We start from the raw sequence: 24617 nt of genomic DNA on the forward strand, positions 1-24617 counted from the left end.
AATGGGTCTGTGTACAAAAAGCTGGTGACCAGACCTTGGCCAAAGGAAAGACCACTCAGTCACTGATAAGCCCAGGGTGAATGGTGGCCTGAGTGATCTCATAGGAACAAGAAAGATAGTAACAGGTGGTAGAGATTATGTTGCCAACTCTGCAATAGACCTACTGCCAAGTGAGGAAACCCATTTGGGATTTGCAACTGTAACCCAGTTGCAATGAATAGAGCCAGACCATAGTAAAGACATAGCCCCATCTCCGAGCACTCAAGAACAAAGCCACAAGTGAGAAGTTGAATGATAGTGTGAGCAGAAGCATTGTTGTGTAGAAGGCCAACAAGTTTGGCTCACCCTCTTTCTTTCTTTTTTTTTTTTTTTTATTGGTTGTTCAAAACATTACAAAGCTCATGACATATCATCTTTCATACATTTGATTCACGTGGGTTATGAACTCCCATTTTTACCCCAAATACAAATTGCAGAATCACATCGGTTACACATCCAAGTTTTTACATAATGCCATATTAGTGACTGCTGTATTCTGCTACCTTTCCTATCCCCTACTATCCCCCTCCCCTCCCCTCCCATCTTCACCCTCTTTCAATTAAAAAGACCCCAATCTGGATGAGCAGGAAACTCAGTAGCCATCCCCTCAAGGACCTTCTAGGGCCCCTTAGATAGGAAGGCAGTCCTATTCTCAAAAGTGCTTCTCATATCACCCCAAACCTCTAAGAGGTCACCAAAGCAAAGGAGTGGAGGAGGAAGGGGGTAAAAGAGAGGTAGCATCCAGTCTCAGCCAGGCTTAGGGCCCCTTCCTGATAACTGTTGCCACAAACAACAGTCAGCCAAAGTGAGCCAAGAAGACCAGTCTCTGAATACCTCGGCAGCAAGTAGCCAGCTAAAAATATTTCAAAAAAAAACATTACTGGATAGAAATAGGAGACCAAGTTGACTTCACAAGACACCTGAGAAGATCACGTAGGTTCCTTGGGCTGCAGGAAGAGTCCCTGCTATCCCCCAACCTCACCTTCCCTTGCTTCTATGACCCTGCACCCCATGCCTTGTTCTCTGTCTCTAATTTCTTTCTTATCCATCTTAGTCTGGGCACCCCAGGAGCAGTTCAGGAGACAGGAACTTGGGTGGTGGGAACCCTCCTCTGCAAGTGAAGCTGTCATCAGAGGTGAACCAAGGGAGAGAGGTGCAGGGCATCAAAAACCATCTGTTCTCTCTCGACTGACCAGCAGCTCATGTGAATTCTCAAGGGTGGTTTCTACCTTAACACATCCTAGTGGAGCTGACCACTTCCCCTTCAGGTGTCCCTATGCAATGGCCATTACCAAAGAGGCCTGCTCTCCTTGCCTGAACCTTTTCTGTGACTACCTTGGGCCCAATGCCTGGTGCTCTCTATGCTGTAGAAGTGAGAAGTGAGTGGAGGAGAGACACAGGTTCCAGAGGTGACAGAGATGTGCCTGAATGATTAACCACTGCTGAGCAAAACAAGTGTCCCAAGCCAAGGGAAAGCAGTGTGCCGGTGCCTCTTCAGGGGCCTGCAGCACACAGGTACTTACCTGACAGCAGAGAGAAGAGTCGTTCCCTCTATCTGGAATTTGCCCCCTCTCCCACAGGGAACATCATAAAAGAACCATGCCCCTTGAGGCCTGAGAGAGCATTTCCCAATAAGCAAGATGAACCCACTCCCTATTTCTGCCAGCTCCCTATTCCTCAGGAGTCCCCACTACTGTAAATTGTTTTGACATGTTTTATTCCTTCTGGAATAAACTCATAACAGAAATGTTATTATAAGAGAATATAAGCTACTCAAGGGTTGGCTTGATTTTTTTCCCCCAAAAGGATAACTCAAAGCTGAGAGTCCTTGATAATGTGAAGATTTATCTTCTGAAGACATTCATGGAACTTCCCAGTCACCCATTCATAACTGGTGTTATTTAATCAGTAGGGACAATTTGACCCACACGCCATCTTTTTACGCACTCACATATCAGGTAGAGCTACAGTACTGTCTCAGCTCTGGCCCAGACAAGCACCCATCAAATTTTCTTTTTTCCCCTCCAGCACTTCTATTCACTATGAATTAAGGTACTCAACAAATAATACATGAATGCAGAGAGGCCTGCGATGAAAAGGAAAAGCAGAACATGACTCAGAAAGGCCAAAGAAAGCCCTCAGTCCTCCCACAAGCATGTCTGCTTGAAAGGGGGAATGCATTCCAGTTCAAAGGGACAGGTTTAAGCAGTGCTCTTTTCCAAGTGTGGAGAGGCTTTACACTGCCCTCATGTCACCCCGGATACATCCTCTTCCGTGATATACTACACACTGTCAGTACATAAATGTGTTTACCTCACCAAACTCAGCTCTTTAAGTGCTTATCTCTGGAATCCATTACCAACCAAGACACATGACTGGTGCTTAATAAATATTTGATGGATGGATGCACAGTAAACGCATAGATAGATGGAAAGATAAATAGATGGGTGGATAGGAGGATGGATGAATGGATGCATGGTTGACAAATGGATGGATGCATGGATGGATGTGTGGGTGGGTGCATAGATGGATGGATGGATGGGTGGATGGATAGATGGACACATGGGTGGATGGATGGAATGATTGAAAGATGAATGAATGGATAAATGGATAAGTAGATGGCTGTCCAGATGATTGAATATGTGTGTGTGTGTGTGTGTGTATGTGTGTGTAGTAGTAGTAGTAGTAGTAGGAGTAGTAGGATGAGGAGGAGGAGGAGGAGTAGTAGTAGTAGTAGTAGTAGTAGTAGTAGTAGTAGTAGTTGGGTAGGTGGATGGATAAATGGATTGGTAGATAAATAAGTGGATCTCATGCTACCTGGATTTCACAAAAAAGAAAAAAATACAAAAAAAAAACAGCAAGAAAAAGAAATTCCCTGCTTCCCACTTTGGAGAGAGCTTACTTCATTTCCTCCTCATTTATAGCCTACTAAAAACATCTTCTGTTCCTCCCTTGAAGCTGTTTCCACCTACTCCATTCATTCTTGCCCCTTTTCCAATAAGAACCTGTCTCAATTACCTCTTCCTCCCTTGGGAGGAAGCTAACCTTCCAATTGTAATCTATGAATCCACCTTCTGCTCCCCAACCTCAGCATCCTCATGTAGGTGATCTACTTTGAAAACAGAATTGACTGACTATTCATTCACTGCTGGGGATGCAGAGAGCAAGGAAGACTCTATGCTCACAGTTTACTTGTGGAGAAGGGACTTTTGTGGGAAAAGATCAAGATCAAATGGTTCAAAGGCAGTCTATGCTTGAGGCCCTCTTCCAATTCTACTAAGCAGGTGGGTGAATATATGTGTCAGGGCTTGCTCTGCCAGGAGGAGAAGTTTGGAAGGAAGTAGTCTCACAGCTACATGGACACACACCCATGGTCACAAAGGAGCAAAAGCTCAGGCTGGTGCTATAGGCTAAAGGGCAGAGAAGGAGCCCTAGCCTGAAGGAGTCCTGGCCTCCATCCTCCAAGTGCAGGTTAGACACAGCAGAATTCATCAGCAAAGGGAAGACATGCAGAGCAGATACAGTCATGAGTGAAACCTCATGCCCACGTGGTCAGGATCCCAGCACTCTGGCATGCTAAGAACACTGTAGCACAAGTGACAGAAACCAAAAATATTTCAGATGAAGGTAAATTTGAGAAGCAAAAGGGAGTTCAAGGCCAAAATTATGGTACAGGAGAGACCCTGCTGCCAAGCCAAAGACCCAGATGCTGGTCAGAGTAACCAGAGGGAACAGTCAAAGGCAGGCAAAAAACAGCCAGGAAAGGGCTCACAGTTTTCATGGGATCCTAGAAACTCAAACTTAAGTGAGGAGAGAGCTGGATGGGGACTAGCTGGTTTATTTAGCCACCCTGAAGATATGCACCAGGCTCCTCTTTCACTCATCTTCATATGATAGGACTCTGATCTGCTGCAGGCGCAGCTTAAGCTGGTGGCTTAATGGGATCAGCAAGAGCTTTGAATTCAGCAAAACCCAGGCCAGCTTTGCTCACTGCTAGACACCCAGTGTCTATAACAGTGCATGAGTACAACACACACTCAATAAATGTTCACTGAACAGGTGAATTAAATCTCCACTTGTACTCACTTGCTGAGTGATGTTGAACAAGCCATGTAACACCCTTAGATTTATCTTAATGACAATAAAATACAATGTGTTCTGAATCCTTGGAGAGGTGCAATGTGGTAGCCCTGATTTACTCCCCTGTGAAATGCACACGTTAATAACCCTGTGCACCAAGACTGTCCTAAGCTCTGTATGTATTTTCATTTTAAATGAAGTAGAGACAACAAGAAATGGAAGGGGCAACCTAAGGAAGAACCTAGGAAGGCTTCTAATTTCAATGTGGCGAGCTGAGGGCTTGTCCAGGGGTGCCCCCAGTGGCCAGAGTCCAGGAGAAATCTAGTACATAGAAGGTAGGGACTACTGGGAAAATGAACTTGTGTCCACCAATACCTCTCATCCCCTTTCCCAAGGCTCCTTGGTCTTAAACACTTCCAAAGGGACACAGGGGTCATATCCGGTTTCTGAAGCTTGTGAGTCAGAAGACTGAGCAAAGATCAGAACTTACCATTCATCTCCAACTCCACTGCTCATCCGGGCACATGTCCACAGCCTCTCCCTGGTTTCAGCAGCACAGACATGCCTGCCTCAGCCCCTAGGATCTGGGCCAGGCTTTTTAGGGCTGTATGCCCCGAGGTATTACAGAGCTACCCTTTGAAAGAAAGGTCAATTCTCTGTCCCTACAATGTTCTATATAGAAAAACCAATTCAGGCAGGTCCAGAGCATGTACAGCTGGAGGTAGAGAGGCTGCACACTACCTGGACCAAGTCCCTGGGAGGGGAGCAGCATGGCTTACTGGAGTCAAACACCAAATATTTGCACACAAGGGCTGGCTCAGCCATACGTGCCTTTGGCACAGCAGATTCTTTCATGAGACCACCCAGGTGTGCAAAGGAGTTGGGAAAGGCAGACAGGAAATGCCAAAACAAGGTCAGCTGCAGGCCACACCTGGCGAAGGCACCATGCTACTCTGTGCTCTGCCACTGAGTCCCATCCTCTGTCCAAGCCCAAGGGCAGCAGTCCTGGGGAAGCCTCCCAAATGTTCTCTCTAAATGCTCACCTTCTCCTGTCTGTTGTGGCCTTGTTCAGGCACCCTCATTCTTCCCTTAGGAATTGGTCACCCCTGGTCACTTGTCTCACAGCCTCAGGAAACTTTCCACCCCACATAGTCATCTTTCTTGGAGACACATCCTGCTAGGAATTTCTAACTTCAGCTACCCCATGCAAAAGGTGGGTCCTCAGAAAGGAAACTGGGAAGATAGGACACATCACTGGGAGGCAGAAAAGGGAACTTAGCCAGGAGCTCTTGATGGGGGCTAGCATATCCAAATGGATCTGCTTGGCTACTAAAGAATTAGAGACCAATCACACGAAATTGACCCAGATCCACGGATGGAAAAATAGATCCTATATTCTTTTGAAGAGTTAGAAATAGCATTTTCATTATACCAGTAACTACCTTTTATCTAGGAACATACCTGGTGTCAACAGGAGCAAAACCCAGTAGTAAAATTGTCAAATTGATCTTCATGAGACAATAAGGAGAGTTTGCTTGAGAGTCAAAACCCAGAGGAAGAAAACAGGAAAGACAGGGAGGCCAGCAAAATGGAGAGATGTTGAAGCACTGGGATGGGGAAGCAGTGTTTGGGAACATGGAATATTCCCCAGCAGGAGAGGACTTAAAATATCAGAGGCTATTCGTGCAGCTGCAATGCAAATACCCCTCTCTCCATCATACATAACACAAGTCTCTGAGACTTAGAGACTGTTTAGTCAGCTCAGGCTGCTTCCAGAGAGTACCTTAGACTTGGTGGCATATAAACAATAGAAAATTACTTCTTACAGTTGCAGAGGCTAGAATTCTATGATTGAAGCACTAGAAGACATAGTATTCTTTGAGAGCCTATTTCCTGGTTCATAGATGAGGTCTTCTAGCTGTGCCCTTGTGTGGTAGAAGGGGAGAACTCTGGACACTTCAAGTCCCTTTCTTGACCTTAACTCTTCCCAAGGCTCCCCTGCACCCTCCCTCCAAATGCCATCAGCTTGGGGATTGATTTCAACCACAGGAATTTTGAAGGGACACAAGCATTCAGATTGTAGGAAGTGCCTTGCTCAGGTAGGAATATGTTGTCTTGGGAAACAAAGAAGACACTGATTTCCCATTTGGACAAGCATAAGGCAGGATAGAAGCAATCCTATTGGAAGCCTGGATTCCCTTCTACCTCCAAATGTAATGAAATAGAAGCCGCTGGTGAAATTGCTGAGTTCCTCAAGACAGCTGAACTCCCAAGCCTATCTGGATGTCAGCAGGCTGAGACCTCTGCATCCCCCTATCAGAACTGAAGGGAGCAGGCCTGGGGTAAACTTGTCTGCAGTGCAGTCAGAGTGTCTGCCTCCCCAGCACTGGGTGTTTGTCTTTGCCTTAGTAAATCTATGACTCCAGTCAAGGGTGCTCCAGGTTTGGATCTGTTGCATTTTAGGGGCTCAGAAATTGTGAGTCCACATTACCATGGTAAGTATCATCCTTTAAGTCAAAAGAAGATGAAGAGCAGGCCAGGGTCAGAGCCACACAGGCCAGCTGCATCTGCATCAGACCATCGTCTGCCCAACACCAGAGCTGGAAATGTGGGAAATGTTTTCATTGCAAAAGGCTGCATTTCCTCGGGGCTTCTACAGAGCCCAGGATTCTCTTCCTTCTGTCATTAATCAAGCAAAGTGGACTGTTCAGGGAAATATCACAGATATGCAAACAGCAGGCACTGACCTCTGACCAGATCCTTAGACAGGCTCTGGTTAGCCAGCAACATCAGATAAGCAGTGGACAGAGGGTCCAGCTGGGAGGACAGGCTGATGTCCAGATGCCACAGCTTGAGGAATCCATCCCCAGGCAAGGCCTCTGTGCCAAACTGCTGCCAGCCCACCTGTCCTGAGAGAGGACATCATGGTCAGACCTAAGGATGTAGCAGATGGTGGCAGAGGGCAAAGGGGACACAGGGGACTCGGCTCAGCACTGAATCTAAGAGGAGAGTATGGAGAGCAGAGAGGGGCGTCTGTCTCTACCCAAGGCTTTCGGGACTCCAAATGTACACACGGCCACCTGCGGTCAGAACAACAACCAGTTGCATCCAAGGAGACCACCCACGTATTTGTCCGACATGGGCTTCCTGGCTCTCCTTGTCAAATGCACCTGTCTGAGCCTTTAGGGTCATATAAACCACTGAAAATGACACAAAATCCAAGTTAGCCAGTGTGGGGAGACTCGGGAAATACTCCAGATGAAAGACTTCTCCTGACAGGCTGACAAAAATCTTGTAGCCAGGGAAGAGTTCAGAAAGCTCTAGGGAAACAGATAAGAATATGTGGGAAGAGGGGGTTGAAATGCTTTAACAGATTGAGCATGATGGGGTGGGAAGAGTGATTCCATCAAGCCACTCGCCATTTTTTAAATGCACAAAGAAGAGAAATTCCAACCTGAGGGAGCATTTTATAATAATACTGCATTAGCCCCCACAGCTTAATTCTCGGCTCAGGCTCCACAGTGACCAGACAACACCATGTATATGGTTTGCTCGTTCCCCTTTGGAAACACATTTGAATATAAATGAAGTGGCAATGTGATAATGCGTCTGTTACTTCAATTACAGGCCTGAAGTTGCTGGGCATTGCAGTTCCGAAGACAGTATAATACAGATTTTTCTCTGAGCTAGACTGTCCGTGAGACTTGTACCAAGTCTCAGGGTTCTAAGGGACCAGTTATCACTTTTATTACTGACTGAGTCACATGAGCCCTAAACTAACTTGTCAAGAAAACAAGAATGAGAAACACCTCCCAAATCAGACAGTACTTTGTAGGGAAAGATAAACAACACTACTACACAGTGGCAAATGCAAAGCTTTTGGAGCCACTAGAAGCTACTTATTTAGGTATTTTTCTTCCAAGGGACTTTCTTTCTACTAAATAGCTACCAAAGTGATTTGCTATAATAGCGCTTGGTTGGCTTTCAAACACAGGAAGCACTGACCACAGGCCTAATAGAGGAAGATGGAGTTTCTGAGGCCAAGAGATGGATGATCTTGCAAAAACGCCCTGCTCTTGATGGTCCTCACAGAGACTCCTAAACCAGAATTATCATCCCAAAGGCAGCCATGTGGGGGAAGGAGCTAAGATGGACTGGAGAGCTCCATTTCCAAGAGGATTTTCATTAATTTCATCAAGACAAAGTTAATAATCCATGACATCAATGTTGTTGTTTTTTTTTTTTCCTTGAGTTGGTTGTTCCAAGCATGTTAGAGTCTCCTCAATAAATCTCACAGCTAGAGGCTAGTAGAAATTAGTTTGCCTTCTACACTATCATTAGGAAAGAAAGAAGTGGTAATAGTTTCTGAGGAAACTCGAAGGGAATGGCTTGTAAATGAGATGAATCTACAAGCTGCCCAAGTGGTTGTTGGGCAGGAGGAGTAAATAAATCCACATTTCTCTTCCTTCAGACACTGCTCAGGGGGAAGCAGATGCAACTTAATGTAAGTAGAAGTGTCTTTAATGAAGTGTTTTACATGGATAGAGATATGTTTTGCATAGAAAGAGATAAAGATCTCTATGGCTCTGAGAGACTTGTGTTAACACCTTCATTCTTAAGAGATTCAGCCCATAAGTCCTTACTGAGGGTCATCAATGAGCAGGGTCTCACATGAAGTGCTAAACTGGTATAAAAGGTATGATCTCTCCTCTCCCTAGCAAGGCAGCAGTGACTAAGCACCCAGATGAGTCACGTGGACAGTAACAGGTACTCAAAGTCTTGTTATAAGGGGCTGGAAAGATGAGAAATGTTATTCTACCCATGGCAATGCTGTTAAGCATACTCAGAAAGACAGGTAGAGTATATGACTGTCCATATCTATATGGCCACGTTCAGCCTTTCCATGGAAATCTTGAATGCACCTGGCCCCACCCTCAAGAATGAGACTACTGTTCATAGCTCAGCTGTGCTCTGAATGGTTTCCATTTGTTCCTTTGCTTCATTTTCATGATAACTCTAGTGGGGGTAGGTAATAATCTCATCCCTCATGGAGAGAGAAGGAAACTGAGGCACAGAATGAGAAATAAATAATTATTATTAAGTAATTAGAAACTGGAGTTACTGGGATTTCTACCCAGGCTACCTGGCTGCTATTCTGCTGCTGCTGCTGCTACAACTCCAGGTCTCTATGGTATTCTTGAATGTTGCTCCTATGAATGCCTGGGTCTCAGCAGGAATAGAGAGAGGGTAGGCTGTTCCAGGATTCCTGGGTCTGATATTTCATTTACTTCACTTGATGATGTCTAACCACACAACTCAGAGCTTTGCCATTGTTTATCCTCTTGTTGGGTACAATTTAGGGTGCCCTCAGCTGCACTCCCCCTTAGTCTCCTCAGTCTTTTTGCTCTTTTGTCCTCTAATTAACAGATCCCTTGTGGCCAGTGTGTCTGATGCACAGTCAAAAGGCCCACCAATTTGTACATCATAGTCCAGAGCAAAAAGAGTAATCATAGACCTTGATGAGAAATACCATCCACCCTCCCCTGCCTGAGCCTTTCCACCCACCTTTGTGCAAAGGAAAGTGACCCCTCTTTTGTTCTTCCAGTAGGCTGAGTGCAGCTGGACTTAGCAATTACTGGAGAAATGAATAGAGGAATATGAGGCAGGGAAGGGCTAGGATGACATGTTTGGAGAGGAGTGAAGCCCTTCATGGAGGAAAGAATCTGGGGAAAATCTTCAGACATTTTCTGACCCCACACAGAGCAACTTCCTTCTCCTGCCCTGGATGGGGATGGGTACTACTGCCTAACCACTTGACTGACTCCACTTCCATCCTCGTGGACAGCAGGAATAATACATACAGAGGCCCAATAAAAGGGACTTACTTGGTCCTTTCCACTTCTTCAGTCTCTAGAAAGGTGGAAAGCAGAATAGACCAGCAGCATCCCAAAATATAAAATTGCACCAAAGGCCTTTCTGACCTAGAGTCCCAGGACTCTCAAGTTCATGGGCTCTGTGGAAGCTATTGTTATGCTCTCTTGATCAACATTTTCCTAAGACTCCAGACATTTCATCCAGCTGATTGAACTGATAGGACTCCTGGTGCCATGGGCACCAAGGAAGAGGGGATTATTTCAGCTAAAATCAATGTCTGCTGTGTTTCCCACCCACTGAGAACACATTTCTTATGTTTACCATCTTTAAGATGTGTTTTCTTCCCCCAATCCCAATATAAGGTTTTATGATGTGTTCAATTACCTGGCAAGTTAAATATGTCCACTACCCACTTGAGATTCTAATAATCCCGCCCCCACAAATTTACAGCCCTTGATACAGTGATATCAAAATGTCCTTGGTTGTGGCTGACACTCTCACAGGCAGACGCAGTCATCTTTAACGTGGCCCAGAGACACCTGCAGGGAACCCTCAAAAGCAACTCTCTAAATTCTTTCAGGGCTATGAAAAACATATGCTTTTCTCCTCACTCCAATTCTTTTCCCAGGCCTTTCCAGGTTAAGAAGGTGGAAATAGTTTCAAATGCCACAAGGTGAGTATATTATGCATACACACTTCTGAGCAATTTTCATAATCCCAACTGGAAAAAATTTCTGTCTTGCTCTCATCAAGCACCAATGATGGTTTCCTTGAGTTTAACATTCCCAAGAGAGAAGCAGGTTTGGGACTGCCAGTGAGTACTCACTACACTGCTTCCTTGTTGCTCCCAAACACCCAGAGAAAAACCCACCTTATACAACAGGCATGAAGTTCCCCATTCTACTCCAAGGCTCTAAGACAAACTAAAGCAGATTGCACATATGCTAGGGAGGTGGCCCAAGAACTGGCTATAAACACTCTGTACCTCTCACCTCAGAAAGAATGGAGCAGGTAGCCATGTCCTGGTCTGATCCCCTGACCCCTCCCTGCTTGACTGAGGATCCAGCAGTATTCTGGTTGAGCTAAGCCTCAGCATTCAACAGATGTGCTAGGGTAGTTCCAAGTTATTTTTCAGGAGCTATCTGCAGTGACTTTTAACAAGGAAGAGCTCAAGGGAAGTCTCCATCCCCAGCTCTCACAGAGGAACCCATCCCCACAAAGCAGTCATCACAGATGTCTAAGAAACAGCAACCTCTTCCCTGCTAAGCACATAACTTTTAAATACCAGGGGCACCCCATGAGCTAACAAGCCCTGCCTGCTGACAACAGGAATAATTTCCACAAGTGATAATCAGACACTGCCCAGTCAACTGGCTTCACCTTCAGCAAATGACAGTGTTCTAGCAATTAAAGTTAGTGGGCAATAGTACTCAGCTGGAGCCTAGGAGGTTCCACTGTATCTCCTGAAGGCTGCCAAGGGTGTGGGTAAGACTCCCGGGTGGAGTGTGCCCAGGAAGGCAGACTACACACTGACCTGCAGCATCTGGAGGTAGCCTTCCTGGGGGTCACAGAGCAGGGAGGAGATGCGATGATTGTTCCTCATGCATTTCTGGTTGTCCTTTGCAGATGGGAAGATTTGCCGGACCACAGTCATCCTGCCCAGAGCACTATGAACCAGATCCAGGATCTCGGGGTCACTGATTTCCTGGAGAAAATAACGAGACCCATGCTTACCATCAACTCATGAACTGTCATAGGGAAGAAAAAACATCTTGAGGCATACAGATCATAGCCCAAAGTGCCAAGGCAACTGAGCCAAAGGATTGGACCAGACTATATATTTAATTAGTTGCTTATTTACAAACAATATCTGCTATGTTAGGTGCAAGTAGGATTATTCATTTTCCCTGAAAGCCAGAAAAAGATGTCTGACACTAACCACCAATGTGCTGGTTTTTATGGTGTCAAGCTTTTAGGAACCAATGCTGTCATCTATCATGGTAGGTATTAGCAAGATGTAAAGGCTAAATTCCCTATTGAGAGTCATCTACCTGATTTATTCAGGAAAAGCTGGGTTTTTTTCTGACATAGTTGATCAAAATTCAATGAGCTTCCTAGAATTCCTTAATAATTAGATGGATTTTAAGAAAATATTTACATAAAAATTTTGCAAATATATCTGGGTTTTGTTTTTTTTTTTTTTTTGGTTTACTCATTCATTCCTTCAAATCTACCCAACATCTCTGAGGTTTGTCTTGTACTAAGTACCAGGGATACAGCCATTCAGGATACAGAGATAATCCTATCCCAGGAATTTCTTTATCATCACAGATTGAAATACACTGAGTGTCTCAGGGGCTAAGGACACCCCTTGTGCTTACCATGTTAGATCCATCATATACCAGGCTCTTTGCATGCATTAGCTCATTTAGTGTTCACAACAAACTAAAAATTCTGTGAGGTAGATACTACTCTTATCCTATTTCATCCTCAAGCATAGAAATTGCAAAGAGAGCAGGCCCTTGGGAAGATCTGACCAGGAGGAGGCTTTTAAGAGGAATTAGCACTGTAACTGAACTTGAGAATGAACTTTTTAGGCAAAGTGCTTGTGGAGGATTGAGCTGAGAAACTGGGTGGGTTGATGCAAATGAACCCTGCTCTGGGTAGAGACAGCAGGGTGAAATGCTAGAGTCTTCACCAATCTGGAGAGGGCAGGCTGAGCCCCTCTGCAGGGTACATTTTGAGGGCATAGAAGGAAGGAGTGAGTGGTCAGGGACAGGGCTAGAGACAGGTTCAGGACCAGATGGGAGTTTGGGGGGTCAGTACATTCCACTAAAATACCTACACTAAGGGCATTGAGGAGACCTTGAAAGGTTTTAGGCACAAGTGAGTCATAATCAGATTTGCATTATCAAAACCTCTGGCTGCTGTATGAGAGAGGATTAGAGAGGAACAAAACTGGAAGAAGAGAGGATAGAGAGAAGAATGGCAGGCTGCACAGCTGGGCCCATCTCAGGTCTACCAAAAAATGGAAATGAATTTATGCTAAGTGTTCCAGCAGCAGGACAGAGGGTCAGCCAGGCTAAGAAAAACCCTGGTTCACTGTCTCCAGGAAAGTGACTAAATCAGTGGTTGGTTGCAAGTCAATATTTTAACTCTGAGAAAGTATATTTTAAAATAAGCCTTAAATCTTCTTCCTTACAGATGTCCCATTCTAAGCTCCGAGACACTGTGATGGCATAAATGGAGCTAATGAGGTTAGACATTAATGATCTGAGGTTTCAAAATCATTGGGACAAGTACATAACATTTTTAAGGGTAGGATGGAAAACAGTTTATTCAGTCACTGTCTTAAGAAGCAGTGAAGCCTGGTCAGTTAAAACCCACAAGCTGAATCAGGGAATGAATAAATATTAAGGGTTGTGCTTTAATGTGCTCTATAGATTCTAAGTGTGCTGAACTGCAGGGATCTCAAAAAAGATTAAAGGGCTGTACTGGATTTGGCATACTAGATTTGGGTTTAAATCCACTGAAGTTTGCATTTAAGAAAAAAGACTGAGAGAAGATGATCTTGCTAGATTGACACCAGTAAGACCATCAAAGGTAAAGAAACTGGTCAGGTAGGATGGACCCAGAACACAGTGGGAGTGGGGCAGAGGACACAGCCAAGTCTGAATGTGCATGCCAGCCTCTTCCGTGTTTGCCCTGGGATCATGGCCCTGTCCTAAGCAGTTATCCAGGAAGAGAGAAATCACATCCTAATCCCACAAAAGAAAGAATATAAGAAAGGGCAACAAGTAGACCAGTGAGTTTTGCCTTGGAGAAGGAATTAAGAGGATTTATTTATTTATTCATTTATTTAATTTTTAATCTAGAAAGAGCAAGAGGTCATGAAATACACAATTTGAATTGTACAGAAGGGAATCAGAGCCAGCCCACCTCCCAAAGGAAATGGGTGTATCTCATACCTTTTGTTTTTCCCACATTTTCCTGATGACAGAGATCACTGTAGGGGAAACAGTCATTTTCTTAGAATCCCACCTTTTTCCTTTCATTGTTTTATTAGTGCATTATAGTTATACATAATATTGGGGTTCAATTTGACATAATTATACAAGCATGGAATATAATTTGCTCCAATTCATACCCCAGTACTTTCCCTTTCCCTTCTCTCCTCCCTGTCTCCTTTCCTTTATTGTATATGACTTCCTTCTATTTATTTGAATTTTTAAAAAATTAGTCCTTTATAGAAATACATAAAGATGAAATTCACTGTGTACATAGCATACGTTAGTCAATTTCATTCCACCACTCCTCCCTTTTCCTGTCCCTCCTCCCTCCCTCTCAATCCCTTTACTCTATTCCACTCATCTCTCTCTAGCCCTTTTATTAAAACTCTCCTGCTTCCTCAGTTTCTGGGAGGAAGAGTCAGCAGCACCATGCTCTGCCACTATGTCAGGCAGAACCCTGGAACCTCTGTAGGGAGCTGACTCCTAAGGTTGTATAGTACCTTTCTGTAAGTACAAGCATACCTTTCCCTGGGATGAGTGGCTAAGTGAGCTAGCGAGAGCTGGGATATAACCAGGGGATAGGGCCTCAACTCCTTGATGCCAGAGCCCTGGTCTGTGGACTGTTGCTCTTCCGTTCTGCCCTCCCAGGACTCCTTTAGGACTTGGCACAGCTCTCGACCAACCTCTTAGCTGCCATATTCCTTTCTCATGGTGAGGATCTTTAGGAAACTTGCAGAACTTCCTGTCTCTTCTGGCTCAGTTCTCATCCACTTACTCTGGGTCAGAGCACGGTCACACAGCCTCCCAATGCATTCTCATCCACTCCCTGTTCTGCTCCCCTGGGACTATCCTCACTGTCTAGCACAGAGATACCTGCAATCAGAATCTGGGAATCCACAAAAGCAACTCCCTAAATTCTTTCAGGGCTATGAAAAACATATGCTTTTCTCCTAACTCCAATTCTGAACCTATGAGATCAGTCAATTCTAGCAGGTTTCAGCCAGACCCTGACCCTGTCCTGTTAGTCCTGCTGGATCTCTTAAGTACTGAGATAGAATAGAAGAAATAAAAGACAGAAAGGAGTCAAAAGGAAGGGGAAGAATACTATAACTTTAATCTGAAAGCTAAAGTTCTTCATACCTTCTCTCCCCAGGCCAGATTTTTTCCCCAGGTCTGTCACTCCAAAACTTCTAAGAAATCTACAAATCTTAAAGTTACTGTAAATTTACTCACTTATGAAAATGTACAATGTTCTAACACAGATATCTTTAGAATAGATTAAGCAAAGGGATATAAAATATTTTTTAAAAAGAGAGTGAGAGAGAAAGAGAAGAGAGAGAGAGATATAATTTTTTTAATATTTATTTTTCAGCTTTCAGTGGACACAACATCTTTATTTTATTTTTATGTGGTGCTGAGGATCAAACCCAGCGCCCCGCGCGTGCTAGGCGAGCGCATTACTGCTTGAGCCACATCCCCAGCCCATAAGATATTTTTTAAAACTTTCAATATAGGTACAATCCAAACATTATCTATGGATTAGATACCAGAGACAATGTCAACCTAAAGATCCTGAGAAATAGCAGGCCACAATAAACTATCTTGTGATCACCAGACTAATGTTTCCCCACAAACCTTGAACTTTCCTTTAAGTTAAGAGCCTGAGACCCAAAAAGTACATCTCAATCTTGAGATAGTCTGTGTACTCACTCAGACTATCTCTCCCTTCAAATGCATGTTCCCAATTTTCTGAATAAATCTCTGCTTGTGCCTCTGACACTTTCTGAAATTATTTCCTGGTACATTTTTGAAGGACCCCATCATCCTGAGTTGAGGTCCTCCTCCCTGGGATCTCCTCGGACTCCCTCTGGTGACAGTACCACACAGATGTGATCAGGGATTATTCCCTGTTCACTGTTTCCTGACTGCATACTTCTGGACCAAAGTGACAGAACCTGACTTCTGGAGGATCCCAAAGGTGGAGAGGGCAATCCAAGCAACTAATTTAAATAAACTACTTGGATAACAAATGCTCTCTTTGTCTCACTTGAATATTCATTTCAAGAAGTGTTGCTGATGAGCAGAAGAAACAAGACAATATGTATACACCACTATTGGAAGTCAGTAATCCAGCAGTGAAGACAAGAGAACACATCATACACAGATGCTCACTGGCTCAAAATAAATCTTAATTCTTAAATTTATACAGTGAAATCTATCTTGTGCACAAACACTGCATACATTAAAAATGAATAATAACATGATTTTGGTGTATTTTCCATCAAACTAAGAAATAAAATAACATATCTTGGTTGGATACTTCTTCTCTCCCCCCACCAACTGCCTACTCCTTCCTCCTCAGCAGAAGTTGACTTTGTATGCTATAACTCATGTATGTAACCTTGACGACACATAGCTTGGTCTCCTATGTTGTACTTAGCTTTGCGTAAGTTGAACAGTATATATGCCCCCTGAATTGTGCTTTAATGCAGTGGTTCTCAAACTTTGTTAAGCATCAGAGTCACCTGGAAACTCAATAAAATTATAAGGTCCAACCTTGTTCCACTTCAACAAGAAAAATCCCTGGATTCTCCATGAGCTCTCCAGACAATTTCAATACTCACCAACATTTAAAACCACTAGTTGAGCATTAAGGTGTTTTGTTTTGTTTTGTTTGTTTATCCATGGTGATGAGTGAAGCTCTAGTTTAATATTTTTCAAAGCTAGACATTATTGCACTGTATGACTATAACCATTTATTCCCCTTATTGTTGATGACCATTTGAATGTTGGGTTGGTTTGTTATTACAAAAAAAAAAGCTTTTATGTATATTTTTCTTATGTATGTGTCTCGATGCATTTATATAACAATTTATCTAGAGTACATATCTAGAATTGGAATTTCTTGGGTTTTTTTGTTTGTTTGTTTTGTTTTGTTTGTTTGATACTGGGGATTGAACCCAGGGGTGCTCAACCACTGAGCCACACTGCAAGTCCTTTTTATTTTATTTCAAGACAGGGCTTCACTAAGTTGCTAAGGTGACTCTGAATACACAACCTCCTGCTTCAGCCTCCTAGTAAAACGCTGGGATTACAGGCATATGCGCCACCACACCTGGCTAGAATTGGAAGTTCTTCATAAGTGAATAGAAACACATTCAAATTTACAAAGTAATGCTAAATTTCCAAATAGGTTATATCAATTTATAATCACATGTGATAAAGGGACTTTTAGTTGCTTTACATCCTTACTTATACCTAACATTGTATGACTTCTTTATATTTGCCAGTCTGTTAGATTTTAATTTGTACTGGCTAAATGTTTCCTGTCCAGCATTTGCAGTTTTGCTCAATTTCCATTGGCTCAGTCTCTGGCATACAGATTTGTAGAACGTTATTTTTGTTTTGTTTTGTTAATTCTGCATAGTAATCCTAGGTCTCATGCTATAAATATCTTCTCTAGGTTCTGAAATATTTGGTAGAAGTAGCCCATGAAACCATATGACTTGGCTCTTTCTTTGCAAAGAAGATTGCTCTGTGGGCACGGTGCATGAATGTTTAACGTGCATGCACTATCCTGTCGTTGGTGTCAGTGGTCTATTTTTAGGTCCATTATATCAGGAATTTGCCTATTACTTCTTGAATTCTCTGTATTTTCTTTACATATTTTAAGAATTTTTATTAGTTATATAAAGTTTAAAATGATAGCTCTTTGCTGAACCTTTTACCGGGATGTATATATCTCTTTACTTCTAACAGTGTATCTTGCCTTACAGTCCAGGGTGTCTCATGTTAAGATAGCTACATCAGTTTTATTGTGGCTTTTATCTGCCTGCTTTAACTTCTTCCACCTCTTTAGTGTCTACCTTTCTCTGTCTCACATTTTAGTTGAGACCCTTATAAACAAAAATATACTAGACATGTTTATATCATACTTCTTAGTATAAATTTTAATCATTTATATTGATGATGATAATGAAATATTTGGATTAATTTCTGCCATATTATTGATATTGCACATTTTTGCCAATGTTTTTCCTTTTTGGAATGGCCTTTTTCCTGTTTTCATTTATCGACTTTTGAAGGTTATATTTTCTATGTAAGCCTTTTATCAGTTTTCCTAGACATTTTAATGCATTTCCTGAAAGTGTGATATTAATCAGTAATTTTACTCCCTTCTTCAGTGTTGACTTTCAATCCCCATCAGCCCAACTAATGTGCCAACAGCTTCCAGCATTTTAATTTACCTTTCTATACGCTCTTCTACTGTATATTTCCATCATTTTATAAAGTCAGTATTTATCTATGTAAGTAGTATTAACTAATATATTTGACAGACATTGTTTTCTGGGTCTCAAGCCTTACATCTGAGATTATTCTTCTGAAGTACATTATTAAAAACTTTCTTTAATATGGGGGGTTTTTTGGTGATAAACTGTTTTTTTTTTTTTTCTTGTTAGAAGGTGTATTTTGGTCTCATTCTAAAAAGATAGAATTCTAAGTTGGCCTCTGTTTTCTCTTATCCCTAGAAGTAATATGACTTTGTCTTCTGGCTTCCATTACTATCCAGTGTATACATTTCCTGTAATTGTAATAACAAATCATCACAAATGTAGGATAGCAGTTTTATTTGCTTACAATTCTGGAAGGTGGGAGTCCAAAATCAATCTTCCTATGTTGAAATCAAGGTGTTGGCAAAATGTACTCCTGGAGACTCTAGGAGATAACTGTTCCAACCTCTCCCTGCTTCTGGTAGACATCACCATTACTTGGTTTATATCTTCAATCATTGCATCTATGGTAACATTACTTTACTGTATAGTCTAATTTGCATTTGCTTCCCTCTCTATGATGTTAGGAATTGCATTCAGGACCCATCCAGATGATCCAAGATGATCTCCCCATATCTAGACCATTAACTTCATCACATCTGCAAAATCTCTTTTACCATATAAAATAATATTCTAAAATTCCATATGACTTTGAAAGCCATTATTTAGCCCATCATATGTGGAACTAGAACTTATTTATAGATGATCTATTTTTTTTCTCTGGATGCACTTTAGGCCTTCTGTGTCTTTGGTGTTCTACAATCACTCTATGATGTACCGAGATGTGGACTTTTAATGTTTATTCTGTTCCTGACCCTTGGGCTTCCTGGATCTGGGGTTCGGCTTCTTATAATAATTCTAGAGAATTGTAAGCCTTAAAATTCTTGAATACTCTCTTCCCTGTTTTATCTTATTTTCTGCTAGGTTTTCAGCCAAAATATATGAAAAAAAATGTTTCAACATCCCTAATAATCAAGGAAATACAAATCAAAGCTACATTGAGATTTTTATCTCACTCCATTTGGAATGTCAATCATCAAAATACAAATAACAAAAAATGCTGACAAGGATGTGAGGGGAAAATACCCACTCACACATTGTTGGTGGGACTGCAAATTAGTACAACCACTTTGGAAAACAGTGTGGATATTCCTTAGAAGACTAGGAGTGAAACCACATATGACCCAGCTATCCCACTCTTTGAGATTTATCCAAAAGAACTAAAGCCAGCATACTGTAGTGATATAGGCACATCAATGTCTATAGTAGTTCACTTCACAAAAGCCAAGATATGTAACCAGCCCAGGTGCTTGTTAACAAATGAATGGATAAAGAAAATGTAGTAAATACACACACAATGGAGTTTTACTCAGCCATAAGGAAAAATGAAATTATGCCATTTTCTAATAAATGTATGGGACAGAAGAACCTCATGCTAAGTGAAATAAGCCAGATTCAGAAAGTCAAAGGTCAAATCTTTTCTGCAGTATGTAGAAGCTATAGATAAATAAGGAAATAAAAAGGAGGAGAGCCCATGAAACAGGGGTAGGTGGGGGATCCTATGACAATTTGATGGGAAAGCAGTGGAGTATAGGAAGGAGACTTAGGGGGAGAGATGAGGGATAGGAAAATGGAGGAAAAACAGAATTAAATTGATCAAATTATGCTATGTACATTTATGACTATACCACAGTAAATTCCACCAATAAAAATGAACAGTAAATAAATAGAAGAAAAACCAGTAGCTGGAGGAGGGGAAGTGGAAGTACTGGGGACTGAAATGGAGCAATTATAGTACAAGCATGTGTGGATATGTCAAACTGGACCCCACTATCATTCATAACTACCATGCACTAATAAAACACAAAAAGTATGTTAAATCTTGATATTCAACCTTCCATGTGTCTTAACCTCCCTTTCATATTTCCCATCTCCTTGCTCCTTTGAATACCTCTAAATACTCCCCTCCTATGTTCCAGTCTACTGTCACCATGTGTCACCACTTTGATGTTTAACATCTCCTCAAAGGTTTTAACTTCAATAGATTTTGTAATTTCTTGATGCTCCGTTCATGTCTTTTTCAATATTGCTTTCTCTTCCTTAAGGTCTTTTATGCCTTCCTCTTATTTCCCATCCTCTATTTTTGAAAATCCATAAATACACTTTTTTAAATATTCTATTTCAGATAATTCTAGGATCTAAACTAGATGTGATTAAACTGCCCTTTTTTCCTGATTCTTATTCATAGAGACCTCCCCACCACCATTTTCCTTAGAACTTCCTGAGGAACACTTTGAATCGGATTGCAATTCATGTTACTTCAGATGCTGTCAATGCTTGCTTTTACTATGTATCTAGGAACACTACCCATGTATAGCCACTGTGAATCCAACTCCTTTGAGCTTTTATAGACACCACAGGGGATAGAAACTTGAGTCACAAATCTGCATGAGGGTTGTCAATTTTTATGAAAATGCCTCCCCTTCATTCAACTCTAAAGTCAAAATAAGAAATTTTCCTTGCTCTCCTACCCTTCTGCACAATGTGTGCATTTCTCAATAATTCTTACACTGAGGATATGTTTCCAGCTTTATGTGGCAGTATCTCTTTAGGCTCCACATTTTTTTGGATCTTAAACTTGATCTCATATGTCCTATTCCCCACATAGTCATGAGAATGAAAGCTCCAGGTTTCCACAGTTTGACCAATACATTCAAGGCCAAAATTAAATTTGATGCTCACAAATTACCAAGAGTTTCCTTTTTGACCTTACATTTGGTCTCTATACTTATTCACCTTGACAGTTTCTATTTTAAAATATTTTAATACTATATTCAGAGTTTTTGGAGTCTTTTTCCTTTGAGGAGTTTCACTCAGTCTAATTATTATTTTCCATAAAGACATATTACTAAACTTTTTACATGAAATTTAAATTCTTTAGTTCATGACCCTATGCTTTTTCTGGGACTTACACCTGTCTCGAAAATCTCTCCCCATATGTCTTAACTGTGGGACTGGTTACACCTTTATAATTATGCTATAATTTGTTTTTACTTTATTTAACTTCAACTGCTTAAGTTCACTGTCATTAAAATTAGACAGAAGATTATTTCTGAAGGACTCTAGAGAAGCATGTGTAACCTCCTCCATTTGACCTAATCCTAATTGTGTTCTTGAATCAAATCACTATTGTCGATGGGATTTAAAGTTCTGCCTTACTTCATTTGTTGCTCTAGAAACATTCCTAGGAATTTCTACTGCCCTCCCTTCTACACTCTATTAGATCTCACCCATAAATCCTCTTTTGTCAGTCCTACCCACTGTTCAGTAGAGGAAATTAGCCCTGAGAGAGACAACGTAACCTTGGATTAAGGTGTTTACAAGTGGATCATCTTTAGAAATCATCAAAATTTAGAATCTGGAGCACTTACTGATCATGAAGTTAAAATAGAGAAATGGCAAAACACTGACAGATTTGCTCCATTTTCAATGGGAGTAGTATGTATTTACAATTTGATAACAAGAAGATTGTAACAACTGAAATAAGCAGAGAAGAAATGAAGGTTGGGGTTTCCAGTTAACATCACATCCTTGCCAGTCATTATGTAGGGGAAAAAATACTCTTTTGTGCTTGTAGCTTACTTAAAGGAAGAAGTCTATGATTATAATAGGATGTGAGAAATTGTTTCATGCACTAAATAATAGGATTACTCACTGTACTGAGAATGCACAGTGAAGCTTACAGAGTATGCATTTTGAGTCAAATAAATTATTAGGGAACCTCTCTACTTCTCTTGCAAAGGGTTAAGACCAAAGAAAAGTTAGAAGAATTTTAAAGAAAAGCCAATCCTCACATTCTCCCAGGAGGCACATACTTAATTCACTGATTGAAAGCAGAATTGTCCTTCTTGTAGAGCACACTAAGGAAGAGAATGAGATCTGATTGCCTCTGTTCAGAGGAAATGTGTGTCTTCAGCCAGGGTCTGTGACTGGCTTCACAGGGGTTCACAGTTTCAAAAACTATAAAGAATATGAGTGTGTGTGCATTTTCCTGTGGAGAAAGACCACGGGCTGTATTGGATTTTTAAAAGGCCTTTTCCCCCTCCCCAAAGAAAAAGGTGATGAAAAGCTAATATGGAGGCTAGGAATAATTTTTAAAGTGCTCCTTGCTGCAGACTGTGAGAAGAATAAAAATGACAATAACTTCAACAGAATCACTTGGAGGTACAGGAGTTTCAGTATGTGTCAGATCCAGACACTTCTACCTTACTTCCAATCAGGCCTCTGATGTAATTTTCAAAGAGAGAGAGAGAGAGAGAGAGAGAGAGAGAGAGAGAGAGAGAGAGAGAGAGAGAATATGAATGAATGAATTGAAGAAACATTAGAGTTTATGATAGCTATCCACTTACAAAAATGACTGAATAAATTGATAGTGTTATGTCATTACCTGAACAGATAGATGTATATAATGGAGTAAGAAAAAGCAGAAAAGAAAAAGACCACCAAGCTACAGCACAATGCTTAAAATTAGATACACTTAGAGTAGAGACATATATGTAACAGCATCTTAAAAATTTAGAGGTGAGTGTGCATGCTGACTTTAAGAGAATGGTTGCCACGCTGAGAGAACAGAGAAAATAGAAAACAAATTTTCTGCCTCTGTAACAGGCTTGCCCCTCCCCTTCCATGCTAGCATAAACCCCAATGTGCACTCTTCTCCCATCATGGGATTCATGGTGGTGGGAAGTGATCCTATCTCCAGAACCAGAGGTACATCCTACTTGGTCTAATCTAACTTCTACGGTCTTGCTACTTTAGGCAGTTTTAAGAGAGAGTCATGATCCCATTTCTGACTGTTGAGGGTGGAAGATTTTCCTTGGTGGCTTCTGAGAAGGTTGGTAAAATCCTAAGAAGGAAGACTGAGAAGAGACTGCCCCTTTCTGCCTCTGGACATTTGTTTCAGAGGCAGATTCCATCTGAGGGCAGGCCCAGCACAAAGAACAGGGGTCCTGAGGATGTTATTCAGTCTCTGAATCATCCTGCCCCAAGACCTCGAAAACTCTGAGTCTTCTCTAAGGTCAGATGATAAATTCTCAAACTATTAAAGAAAATTAGATTTAGAGTTTTCTATTACTATAGTTTAAAACAACTTGAATAATACAGAAACCAACAGGATTTGTAATGCGGTACAGGGAAGACTTACATTATATCTGAAATGGTCAATTTCTTAAAAATTGGGATCTCAAATATGGCAAAATTTGAATGAGGAGCATGTGAGTGCTTGTTATACTGCCTCATTACCATTTAAGCTGCTTAGAAATATTTTATTGAAAACAGGAAGAATCACTGCAAAAGTCTCTCTCCAAGCCAGGTTGAGCAGTAAAAAGGAAACATTTTTATGTGGAGCCATTTTCACAATGACAATTAAAATGGTAAGGATCTCTTTTTTGCTAAATGTACACTTTGATAAACTGAATGCAGAACTTACACATCAATGCATTTTTTTTCCCAATCCTTAAGACTTCAGTAAAATTTCCAAACCTTCCAATATCAGGGAAGAAAATACTATTAAACATTTATATAGATCTCTAAACTTATATAGGGCTAGGCAATCACATTATTAGTCATTTCTTTTTATTCCTTAGAAAGACCTAGATCTCTCAAACATCTGTGTGATACCAGCATTATTCTATCTCTGGAGAAATAGTAAAGTTTATTTCCCCCTTAATAACCACGGTGCCAGTAATCTAAAGTTAATGATAGAAGAGGAATTTCATAGACAAGTCTGGCTTGACAAAAGTTGAGAAAATAGAAGAAGGATTTAATAAAGTATGATGAAAGAAAAACTCCCATGAAGTCAACCAGATTTGTGGAATGTCCACAGCTGTCAGAGCCCTCCAGAGCACTTAGGCCAAGGTCAGACAGTGCTCGTGGAGATAAGGACATGCTGGTAAAGAACAGAACGTGGGAGGCTACTGCCAAAGCTCAATGCTGCTTACATTTTCAGGACAGAAGGCAATAGAGGGGTTGTTCTGGTTGGAGTCATACTTTGTCTTTCTAATTGTCACCCAAAATCTCAGGGTGTTCATGAGTCTCCCATTCATGTAGGATATAGAAAGTTATCGAAGAGGATCCCCTTTCTTCCCAAAGACGGGTCCATAGACCAACAGTATCAGCCTCTTCAGGGTGATTGTTACAAATGCAGAACTCTGAGGCTCCATCACATTACTAATTTACTAGAATCTGCATTTTAAAAGGTTGCCCAGGTGATTACAGGCATCCT

At 41.5% G+C, this 24617-nt stretch overlaps 1 protein-coding gene across 1 annotated transcript in view; it reads right to left on the bottom strand.

The window, feature by feature from the left end:
• Positions 1–24617, bottom strand: part of Grid1 (glutamate ionotropic receptor delta type subunit 1) — a 707905-nt gene that overhangs the window by 212399 nt on the left and 470889 nt on the right. Inside the window, exon 6 of the mRNA XM_026397042.2 lies at positions 11528–11698. Within this exon, the coding sequence (XP_026252827.1) occupies positions 11528–11698 (171 nt within the window). The remainder of the gene's footprint in view (positions 1–11527; positions 11699–24617) is intronic.

Source organism: Urocitellus parryii, chromosome 5 (assembly GCF_045843805.1).
Source record: "Urocitellus parryii isolate mUroPar1 chromosome 5, mUroPar1.hap1, whole genome shotgun sequence".
Classification (NCBI taxonomy): domain Eukaryota; kingdom Metazoa; phylum Chordata; class Mammalia; order Rodentia; family Sciuridae; genus Urocitellus; species Urocitellus parryii.